This window comes from Oryza glaberrima, chromosome 6, assembly GCF_000147395.1.
Source record: "Oryza glaberrima chromosome 6, OglaRS2, whole genome shotgun sequence".
Classification (NCBI taxonomy): Eukaryota; Viridiplantae; Streptophyta; class Magnoliopsida; order Poales; family Poaceae; genus Oryza; species Oryza glaberrima.
This window is the reverse complement of record NC_068331.1, coordinates 20,460,320-20,472,515: the sequence shown is the minus strand read 5'-3', so window position 1 is coordinate 20,472,515 and position 12,196 is coordinate 20,460,320. Positions and strand designations below refer to the sequence as shown.

Below are 12,196 nucleotides of genomic sequence, written 5' to 3'. Positions count from 1 at the left end.
TTGTGTGAAGCTTAAGAGCCGCTTCTAATCTGCCCTTGTCTAACACATTCATTTATCTTTAATCTGTTATCCATGCCTGTCCCTGAGAAGAGTTCAGAACAAGCCTTGTTTGTTAAACATTCCGATTCATTACATGAATACGAAGCTTCCTCTTTTTTCTATACATGAGCAGCAATCGAAGATGGTCTCCATACTCTCTAGCATTTCTTAACCTACACAAGTTGAACCCTCCTCCTCCTGACCGACCAACGCACCGAGCTGGTGACCAAACTCTTGGCTAACTTCCGGCATTTGTTGTGCATATGTTTCTGAAATCTTTTTTCATCAGGATGCAAAAGCAAAAAAAAACAGGCCGTCGTGATCCCGATCACGACTTGGTCTTGAAGGGGACGTAGTGCTTGAGCGACTCGCTGACGCCCTCGATGGAGGCGACGGCGGAGGCGAGCGAGACGAGGAAGCAGAGGAGGCTGAGCGTCTGCAGCGCCACCCACCTGGACGTGTACCGCTGTATCCGCCGCTGCCGGATGTACATCTCCACCGGGTAGTACACCGTCAGCGGCCAGAACCCGACGGCGCCGAGGAAGCCCAGGATGTCGTTGAAGAAGGGCATCACGATGGCGAGCACCGTGCTGACGACCACGAACGCCGTCCGCCACGTCAGCCTGAACATGTTGACGCTGAACGACCTGCCGGCCACGACGGGGCGCTCCCGGGTGATGAACTCCGAGCCCGGCCACCGCCTGGCGGCGAACGTCTCGACGGCGGCGAAGATGGGCTGGCAGAACACCTGGTAGGCGCCGACCAGGTGGACCACGATGCAGACGTTGGCAAAGTCGATCAGCCAGTAGGGCTCGTAGAAGCCGAACCCGGTGAGCATGTTCCCCGGCGCCGCGTTCCCGAACGCCGCGTACCCCAGGCACCCGCACAGCATGTAGAACGCCGTCGTGGTCGACACCCCCAGCAGCGTCGCCTTCTTCATCGTCTTGTTCTCCGCCGGTGGAGACTTCACCGTGTCCTGCAATTTCAAATGCCATTTTTTTCAGACTCATCATCGGTTACTGAAAAACCTTGCAAGCAAACAAACTGAGACATGTTTGTGACTGTTGCTCAAATGTTTCTCAAACTCTGAACTTTGCTGTGCACAGCTTACCTGAATTTCTATAAGGATCATGGAGTAGGAGTAGGCGAACGCGATGTCACCGAGCGCTTGGAACGCGAGCCAGATCTTCTGGGCTGAAGTGACGTCAACTCCAACCTCAACGCCAGTCAGAGTAGTCTTACCAGTAGCACCTGTACAGACACATGGAGATGATGAGAAAGCTTACAAACTATATATGCAGTGACACTGATACCATCTTCAGAAAGATTTCTTCACCTGATATTGTTCGCGCAAGCGAGAGGCCAACGGCAATGGTCGAGTATGAGAATGACATGACCGCGGCGAGGATGGAAAGCCATGAGAGGTCACTGAAGTTGGGCAGCATGGAGAAGAAGATCTGGACGACTCCAAAGACGATCATGTACGTGGTGTCGTAGACACCGCAATCGGCATCGTGGCCGTTCTTGTGGTAGCAGTTGGCCTTGTGCACAGCCCTGTAGAAGATCATTCAAATTAACCTCAGAAGTCAGAACCGTGTATAGCATTGAGTTGTGAAAGCAATGGAGAATTGTAGTATGCCATTGTGATTTATGAACAGATCAATTCTTCAGAACTTACGCTGCGCTGATGGATGCTGTGATTGTGTACCCAATTGCTGTCCCAACCAGGTTGACATATTGGAAAACACCACAGGACCAGACTTGCCAGCCACCTGCATATTTAAGAACAGCAACAAGGCTCGTATGACATCTCTGAATTCAGAGAAAAAATTCTAAATTCTCTGACGCATGCATATCGATGTTCATGTAGACACAGCTTGTTATTCCTACCTCCATTTCAATTTCAAAATGTATGACGGTGTTGATTTTTTGTATAACGTTTGACATTCGTTTTATTCAAAATTTTAGTGTAAATATGTAAAAGTATAAGTTAAGACTAGTTTCTATATTGATAAAACAAGTCACAACAAAATAAATAATATTTATATAATTTTTAAATAATACGAATGAATAAACATTATATTAAAGTCAACAGCTCCATATATTTTGAAATGGAAGAAATAGTATTTACCTAAGTAGGCCGCAACGGCATCCATGTAGGTGTAGTTGCGCTTGCCGCTGACCGGATCGCCAGTGCGGTAGCAGTCGGCGAGGAGCCCAGAGGTGTAGTACGTGATGAGGGCGAAGAGCATCAGAGTCACCGGCCCGACCACCCAGCCGAGCTGCGCCGTTGCCCATGCGAGAGAGAGCACGCCGGAGCCGATCACCGCCGTGATGATGTGCGCGCTCGCCGTCCATACGTTACCTGCTCAACGAATTGCACAAGTTTTCAGTCCTTCAACATTCTGAAAATTCAATCATTTCATTTATGACTTTAATTCCTTTCGAATTTCAGTTCTTGTCTCCTTGATATTTACTCATAATCTCAACTGTGAACAAGTTCACTCCACTTAGTGACAGCATGCACCAAACCGAGGGTAAAAAATGATTAATACCCACATGCATCCATGGTTTATGATCTGTAGCCCCTCAATCAGTCTATGTATGCATACAGTTAATGAGTTTCTAAAGAATGATTAACACAGTGCCTTGATTAATCGGATGAGGACACATGCACACTTTGGGACAGAGTACAAGACCCATGTCCCATGCCAACTGAAACAGAATAGACAATTCCAAACAAATCATTGAGCCATGGAGACTGTCACCCTCTGAAGAACACAAGTCAACAACTCAACATATATAAAGGGCCTACACATGTGAACATGCGATCTCTTGATGAACACAAAGGTCTAGTATCATCCCGGTAGCTAGAGAGTCTCCCATCTGAGAAGGTCATAGACTCCATAGTACTCTCTACTCTATTCATAAATGCATTGACGTTTAGAAAGCGTTCAGTGAAAAATATTTTCACTTTAACCATTCAAAAAGGCCCACTAACTATATCAATGCACAATACCTGTCATTAAAAATTATCCCAAAAAATACCATTACAATAACTCCGCAAGATTTAGATAGCTTTATTTTAAAAAAATCCACATATTTTGTGAAAAAAAAAATCCCCAAACCACCGTACGCAGGGAGCACACCACGGTTGTACAGCACGAATACGGAATATTCAGTACCGCTACACTAGCCTACACTATCCTACACGGAGTAGAGTTGTCGTGCGTAGAGCTATGCGCCAAAAGGTCAGAAACAGCAGGTCTACGGCGCATCTATCACCCTCGCATCGGTCACCTCATCCCAAAGACTATCCAGCCCATGCCTCGCAGTCAAAAGGTCTGGCCATTTTCTTCTCCTTCACAATATGGGCTGTGCCTAGTACTCCGTTGAAAGAACTGAGGAGATAAGACAAAAGTCCACTATATATATATATAGTGGATCCACTTAGAGCCCGTTTAAGGGAGATTAAATAGAAGCTGTAGTTGTAGAATCAGAATCAGAATCTCCCCTAAATAGAAGCTGTAGTTGTAGAATCTAACTTTTCCAGATTCTTAGAAGTTGGTTACCAGCTGATTGTTTCTGAGAATTTTAAACTCTGCTAAACAGACGCTTAGTCCATGATTAAGGTCTTGGCAGTTGGCACTAAAGAACTTCACATTACAGAGAAACAAGGGCCCTCTAGAAGGAAGAAAACTCAAAACATAAGAATAGGGAAGAGTACGTAAAAGCACATGAATAGGATGGCATAGTTTCTTCAATTCTACATACAGTATGATTCTACGAGAAAGAAAACTTTAAAACAGGTGTTTAGGTACACCTAGAAAAAAAAAGATTGGTTCATGCCGACCACCAAGCCTTAGAAACTACTCCCTCCGTCTCATATTCTGAGTTTTTACTTGCACTGTTTGACCACTCATCTTATTCAAAAAAATTTGGAATTATTATTTCTTTTTTTTGATTTACTTTATTATCCAAAGTACTTTAAACACAGCTTTTCGTTTTTTCTATTTGCACAAATTTTTTAAATAAGATGAGTGGTCGCAAACAAAAACTTAAAATCCCTAGTCACGTCGGATGATATTATCTTATGAAAAAAATTCCAAACTATTTACAAGATTGTCATTACAAAGGAATTTCAAAGGAAAAGATATATGAAGGGTTTTTTTTTCTACAAACCAAAGAGCGTTTCCGTAGAATCAACAAAGCTTTTACGCATTTCGAATAAAATACGAGATCACTGCGTTCCAAACCAAAATATGTTGAAAGCACGCAATCATCAGTTGGTGCTGCGTAAAAGGTACGAGGACATAGATTCCGGCCGATCGGAAGCGGCCAGGCAGAGGCGCAGAGCCATCCAAAGAGGGGCTTTCAGGCCGCCGGAATGATTCCTTGACGAGTTCAGCACCAGTTACTTTAGATATGATCTCACTGAAGCTGACTAACGATAAGATAATCGATATTGGTAGCTTAAAGTGGACCGCTCAACCAAGCATATATCCGTTTTTCGTCAAAAAGTACGGTGAATTTTATGAATTTTCCACCAAACACGTTGTGCCGTTCAAGGAATACAAATTGCAAAAAAGCAGCTAGTACTACTATACGCTTTTTGCGAGTCAGAATTGCACGCGTGGAAATGCGCTGTCGCATGCGCGTGTGTTCACACGTACACGTACTATACTGCCCGTGCCACGTCACACTCCGTGAAACAGCACGTCACTCGTTGATCAGGGGGAGCTTTTATTGCGAACGTGGCGTCATCTAGACCGTGCATGCCTCAGATCGAGTGGCTGATGCGCGTTGACCGTGGGGGTACGCGGCTGTTGACCAGCGCGCGACCCCCTGCTGTGCTAGGTGCTGTGGATGGTTGGCTCTGGCCTCTTGCATCCAGCATCCGACAGCGCGCGCGACGCGGAACGGCGCAAGCCAAATTATTCACGTGATATAAAAATTAATTAATTCTTGATTAACTAATTCTTTTTTTTTCGATTAGAAAGCAGATACACATGAAACACTAAAAGATGAAGGGCCAATTTGGATTGCTACCAAAAACATGCCCTATCAATATTTTGGTAATTTGAATAGTACTTGTGTTTGATTTGAATTGAAGCCCATTCATTGGTACTCCTACCTAATCTAGATTTTGCATTATCTAGAACATTCTTTACTACAATTTCACATTTTGACTCTATGTTGGTAGCAAACCAAATATAATAAAAAACAATCTTACCTTACAAAATAGGTTGTGCCAAAACTTGTCTAGATTTTGGCACTAAAAAAATTGGTAGGGTAACAATCCAAATAGACCCGAAAACTCACACATTTTTATAAATATGTTCCCTAATATATGCCTAAAAAATAAAAACTACTAAACTAGCGATTTTTTATAAATATGTTCCCTAATATATGCCCTAAAAGATGAAAACTACTAAACTAGCGATATATCCCTGATCTCATTAAAATTTTAGGCCGTGTTTAATTCCAAAATAATTCTTCAAACTTCCAACTTTTTCATCACATCAAAACTTTCCTACACAAGCAAACTTCCAATTTTTCCGTCATATCGTTTCAATTTCAACCAAACTTTCAATTTTGGTGTAAACTAAAATTCATGCACGGATTTTAATCCTAATGTGTGAAGTGTCCACGACTCCACCACCATACCTCCTGTGCTTCCACTAACTAATTAATTAATTTTGAACCTCTACATACTTAATTAATTAATTAATTAATTTTGGACTCTAGGAACAGACAGATCTAGACGAAATGCTGGAAAAAAAAAACCCAGCGTACACGTCGCCGGACGCTTGCATGCGCTCCGTTGGGGAACCCAAAAAGGGAAACACAAACACAAAAAAAAAAAAAGCGCACACCATGTATCTTGAACGCAGTAAAAATTCTCCAGGGTTTCACTTCACAGAGAACACTGTAGTTCGATTTTTATTTTACCACGATACATACGCACAACGATGTCCATTCATGGCGGCTTAATTGGCCGTGTTGGCTATGGACGAAGCCTACCGCACCAGAGCGCCACCAACCAACCAAAATCCACGGGAGTTTCCGGGAAAAGGGAGGAAGAAAACGCAGAAGTCAAGCAGTCAGCACCAACCAAAAATCCATCCGAGGCGGCGCCGCGCCGCTCGCTAGATTGGAACAGAAACCGAGGAGATGACAAGGGTCCAGCTAGGACCATGGTTGTTCACGCCTTCCGATCCCTTGAAACGTTTCGGTTTTTTTTTTTGAATTCGAACTACTTTGTCTCGAATTTGAACCAACTTTTCGTGGAGTTTTCCCTACCAGAAATCTCGCGTGCACCGTGTTTCTAGACCTCCCTTTTGATGAGTAGGATGATCCACTGGACTCTAAGCGAGATTGATAAAGCGGGCATATATGCGCCCAAAAATAGGAAGCAAAAACCGCAAAAAGTCCAATCCACCACAAGGACACGCACGCACCGCACGGAAACACAACAGCACAGCCACATCATCATCGATGGCGAAGGGAGGAGAAGAGGAGGGTTAACGAGACGGGGGAATCACGAGGGGTCGGGGTCGGGTTTGATCCGTACCGGTTCGCCGCTGCTTGCCGTCGTCGTCGACGTCCTCGCCGCCGGCGCCGCCGTGCGGGTGGGTGGCGTAGTAGCCGCCGCCGCCGTCTCCGTTCCGCACCGCCATCTCCACGTCCTTCGCCATCTCGCCGCTCGCGAGTCGCAAGTCGCAACCCTTCCCTCTCTCTCGCTCGCTAGGCCGGGTGGGGATTGTGTGGGGAGAGGATGCGATGCGGGGGGAACGAGTGAATGGTGGCAGTATATATACACTACAAGTGAATGGTACTCGACGCGTATGGCGGCCGGGTCCCTCGTTCACCTTTTATTTTTTCTGTTTTGGTTTCGGTTTTTTGTTTTTGGGCAATTTATCGAAGCGATTTGAATGGACGCGGCTTCCGTTTTAACCTGTTGATTGCAAATGCATGGAGGTCAATATATGGGCTCTGAAATCGGAAATCAATGGTGGTTGGAGAGATTCAGCTTTTTTTGTTTTCCATTGCAGGATTCCTGTGGAATGTGGAACCGAAGTATTAATGAAGTGGAATCTCTGCAGAATATTATCTTTATTTCTATCGTTATCTTTATCTCTATAGTATATCCCTCCATCCTCTCTCTCACTTCCTCCTAAAAACCATTTTCCTCATATAAAACCTGATTTCTAAAATCCAACCATTGTCACTGTCTCTCTACTACTACTTCCGTTTCACAATGTAAGTCATTCTAACATTATATCTATCTAGATTTATTATCATCAATATGAATGTGGGAAATACTAGAATGACTTACATTGTGAAACGGATGGAGTACTTAAAAAGAAGTCATCCACCCCTCATCCCCTCCCTCACTTTCTCAAAAGAAACCATTTTCCTCATGTAAAAACCGATTTCTTAAAAGAATCCGATCATGATATAAAAAACCAATCAACCCACTCTGGTCAAATCTTTTCACTAAATTGGATAAAGAAATAGTTGCAATGCACTTGACTGCACGGGACTATAACTAGTTGCCAATAAAATAATAATTGTTATAAAAGTTAGTTGATATAGCAAGATATAGCAAAATGACAACTAACATTTCCGATCACTGCAATTATTGTTCAATTCAGATATACTACATTATGATATAGGAACGCACGATATTTCTTAACGGGGTTCAACCGAACCCATATCTCATGGTTCTAACTATAGGCGTTTCTTCTAAATCAACATAGCATCTCCGCTACGAGTTTATGGCCTTGTCGTCATTATCTTCCTGCATGTCTACGCTATATTGTATTCCAGTTGACATGGTTACGTTGTGACATTCCCTTCTCTATTTAAAGAGTTGTTGAGTCACAAAGTTTGACTTTTTACTCCACCTCATAGCATCTATTGTAACTCTAAGTTCAATTGTAACCTATTAATATATTTGATAACTATTTTAACTGTCATGACTACAGATAATTTGCCATTTTAATTTTGCTCATAGGAATTAAGAAAATTAATCCAGTGGCTTTTGTTGTCGTTCTTTTACACTAATCCCTCGCTCCTAAAATATAATTGCTTCTATAGTACTCCCTCCGTTCCATAATATAAGGGATTTTAAGTTTTTGCTTGTATTGTTTGACCACTCGTCTTATTCAAAAAATTTACCGGTGAGTAGGTAGCATTTTATTTACCAAGAAAAAAGATTAAAGAATGACTAGATGTTCTGTAAATGGTTTTTATTTAGAAAATAGTTAATGGCTAACATGATTTGCATTTGAAATCGAATGAAGTAGAATTATTTTTGCAATCACCAGAACATGGTTTGGTCTCTAAAACAGCTCATGGGATGCTATGATTGCTAGTATACCATAGATCAAGAAGCACACATACCACAACCATCCTTTTAACATAGGGGAGTTGTGAAAAAAATTGGGATGCTCTCACCTTTCTAAAGCGAGCAAATGATACCCTTTAAGGGCATAAACAGTGGTTCAAAATGCTAATGTCTATATATATAATCTTTCAAATCATATCTAGATGATGTGGAATCAACTTGTATAATATATTTGTCTATTTTGTAATCTGTAGTAGATTTGAACCATTAATGATTTGATACTACATAAAGTATGTGGTATTAGGGTGTGCACTCCCCTTTCCCATCTTTTGCTCTCTTGTTTTATGCACGATTGTTTTCTGAACTTCTACATGGTGTTTTTTTAAAAAAAATGTATATAGAAAAGTTGTTTTAAAAATCATATTAATATTTTTGAAATGTTTTTAGTTAATACTTAATTAACCATGCACTAATGAGCTACCATTTTTCTGTGCGGGGAATGACTTATGAACTAGTACATTGAACTAACCCTAAGCACTCTATACTCCTTTGGACATAGGATTCTTAAAATGTAGGAATAGGAACGTAAGATTCGAATATTATTGCACCTTAAATCCTATGGAAAGAAAAACACATGAAAACTACACGGGAAAATGTTTGGATGGAGTTAAGAAAAAACACACGATTTAGAAGAGAGATAGACACAAATGGAAAAAAATCCAAGACCTTGGAGCTCTTGATAGGAATTTTAGAGAAATTCCCAAAAAAACATGCCATTCCATAGGAATTTTAGCAGAATTCTAGTGACCCAATCCTTTGTTCCAGAGAACTTCATATGATTTTTTTTCCAATAGGATTTAAATCCTTTGAAATTCCTCTCTGTTTTTTATTCAGACGGCTAACCAGTGCCTAGCGCCTAAACCTGTCGTGGCAGCGACTAGGAGGGGAAAAGACCATGTAGACTTGCAGAAGAAGGACTAGAGGGGCAAATCTGGTGGAGGCGACGCCACCATCGGCCATGCTGGGGAGGGAGATGGAGAAAAGCAGAGAGAAAGAGGGTATAAGGAGAGGGAAAGAAGGTGATTTGAACGACATAAGAGGATGCCTACCGTGCTCACTGCTGTCGATGCCCATCGCTACAAGAGGAAGACAAAGACGCCCCTCGTGTTCCTTGTGTTCCATGCAGGAGGGGTGGACCAGATTAAGAGAAAACCCTCGTGTTCCACGTGTTTTCCTGGGCCAACTGGGCCCTGATGTATAAGGTCATTGGATTATAATTCTTCTTTCCAGTCTCCTCCTGATCGATACATACGCCGCCACGCGCAGAAGACTTTCACGAGCTTATCTGAGAAGCATCAAGCCCCACCGCCTCCATGTGTGACCTCCGCACGAGGTCCGCCGAGTAGCACCAAACCCTTGCCAGGGCGACTAGTCTACCTAGCACGCCGACTAGGGGCAAATCGCGGGTGGGGACTCGCCGCCGAGCACCTAACAATCGGCAAAGGCGACGGCTATTTTTGGAACACTGCCCCCTCCCCACCCCCTCCTCTCTCACTTTTTTCGAAAAGTGAATCATAGGCTTGAGCAATTCTCATTAAAGATTTTGAACTCTGTTCAAACAAATGAGTTTGGTCTAGCTATGAGATCAAATTTTATGCATATGGATAAGGGTTTCTTTAAGTCAAGAATTTTACAAGATTTTCATTCAATTCATTTCTAGTCCTTAAAAATCATGTGGAATTATTCCACCATTTTCGCATGAGGATTGAATGATAAGTGTCCATACCATATTCCTCCCTCCTTCACGACCACATCCATATTTGTCCACCAAGATAAATTAAAAACTCCCACAACAGAAAATACGAATCTGATGCTACGTGCATTCCAAACTTTGCACACATCAATTTCTTAGAATAATCAATAAAAATTCTAGCGCTATGCATGTATGTACTCCCTCTGTTTCAGGTTATAAGATGTCTTGACTTTAGTCAAAGTCAAACTGCTTTAAGTTTGATTAAACTTGTAAGAAAAAATAGTAATATTTTTAACTTAAGATAAATTTATTATAAAAATATATTTAATTATTAATTTGATGAAACTAATTTAGTATTATAAATATTACTATATTTATCTGTAAACTTAATCAAACTTGAAACTAAAACGGAGGGAGTACTGTTTTACCAGGAAAATTGCGGGGTGAGCTGTTTGGCAGCACCCCTTGATCTATCACTGCCAGACTGCGCATCACAGTACTAGTACTGCTACCACTACCGGAGAGAATGTCAGCGTCGCGATCGCGAGAGCTTTTTCCATCCAAGGAATGAAGGATCCAAAGTTCGCCTCTCCATCAAAGATTGGCCAAATAGTTCGTGCCACGTTAATGCGTATATATGTTGCTACCACTATTCGAGAAATCGAGATCAACAATGGCACTATATACTGTATGTGTGTGGGTACAAATGTACAATGGGCAGTACAAACAAGTGCAACTTGGCCACGTACTACAGCTACCAGCTATCATCCTCCATCTATCCCTGCACAGAAGATGGGATCAGATGAGATCACTGTGCAGTCACCGTCGTCCATCGCCTGGGGGAGGGGACCAGAGCCATACGTGGGTCGTCCGGTATGTGCAGCTGGATGGCTCCCTGCAAAACCCAATTTTGGGTAGGTCGAACCAGTGATTTTTTACACGTTGAGAGGCCGGCCCGTCCGGATCTGATCGTATCTATCCGATCCAGGCCAGTTGTGTGGAAAATATAGTGGTATTTTCAACCAAAAAGAAACATATATATTGTTAAAATATATTCAATATTAGATTTATTTTAGTTGTTGTTAAATTTTTATATAAATTTAGTCAAACTTAACAAGAAAAAAGTCAAACAACTTATAATATAAAATTATAAAAAAGGAGGGAGTATTGTATTATATTGAATTTTTATAGGGTATATGTAACGTACATGTGAGATAGAGATTTTGAGTATACAAGTTACACTTACACGTACGTTTTTTTTTTTTTTGAGAGGACTTACACGTACGGTTGATCTATCATCACCAGCCGCATTCGTTACAGTGCCGCGTATTACCGATGCAACTATGCAAAAAGCACACGCGCTACGTGCATTAGAGCAGGTACAATAGCAGGCTATTAGCCAGCTGTAAATATATTTTAATGAGATAAGGATGAGAGAGAAGAGCAGCGGGCTACAGATCTGTAGCCAGCTGCAGCACGGACTCTAGGACGCAATGTGTATATGACATGTGGGACCATATATTAATAGTATAGTAAGCAACTATTGTATGAATTGGGTATTGGATTGACTATAAATGAATTGGAGCTAGTAGTGGGCTGTAATATTAAACTTGCTCTTAGTATGTTAGGCTGGCTACTACTCTGCTGCACCGCACCAGCATATTGATCTCCAACATCTTCCAATTCACCGTATCCTCTCAATCCGGCCTAAAGCTCTACAGCAATATTGAAGGACAATGTTGGATACAGGATTGAAACTATTTCATGCAAAAAAGAAAAGGAAAGAAGTAACTGTGGATGGGAGTGGGCTAAGGCAAGTTTCACTACTACAAAACATCAAATAGATGTCCCCACTATAGATATCGGTAGTGCTAAAACCAGCACCTATAGACCTTTTTCCACCTCCACGGGTTGAAATCACAAAAAAGGCACTTTTAAGTAATTATAGGTGTCGGTTCTAAATAAAAACTGACACCTATTATATTTTGTGTCTTTTTTAAAAAAAACGGCACCTAAAATATATTATAGATGTCAGTTAATTAAAAACTGAC

The 12,196-nt window shown here is 41.8% G+C and overlaps 1 protein-coding gene across 1 annotated transcript; it reads right to left on the bottom strand.

The window, feature by feature from the left end:
- Positions 1–6,967, bottom strand: LOC127777175 (amino acid permease 3-like). Its single transcript, XM_052303714.1, has 6 exons — positions 6,614–6,967; positions 2,171–2,404; positions 1,718–1,811; positions 1,376–1,593; positions 1,151–1,290; positions 1–1,015 (listed from the first exon to the last, which is right to left on the bottom strand). Exons 1-6 carry the CDS (start codon positions 6,735–6,737, stop codon positions 368–370), a joined length of 1,458 nt encoding a protein of 485 aa, XP_052159674.1. The 5' UTR covers positions 6,738–6,967; the 3' UTR covers positions 1–367.
- Positions 6,968–12,196: the final 5,229 nt, after the last annotated feature.

Bases quoted from the DNA above. Each gene is read 5' to 3' on its own strand.
- LOC127777175 (XM_052303714.1), bottom strand. From the start codon at position 6,737: ATGGCGAAGGACGTGGAGATGGCGGTGCGGAACGGAGACGGCGGCGGC. The intron at 1,594-1,717 runs GTAAGTTCTGAA...GATCTTCTACAG, and splicing joins ACAGCATCCATCAGCGCAGC to GGCTGTGCACAAGGCCAACT. The intron at 1,291-1,375 runs GTGAAGAAATCT...GTGTCTGTACAG, and splicing joins GCTTGCGCGAACAATATCAG to GTGCTACTGGTAAGACTACT.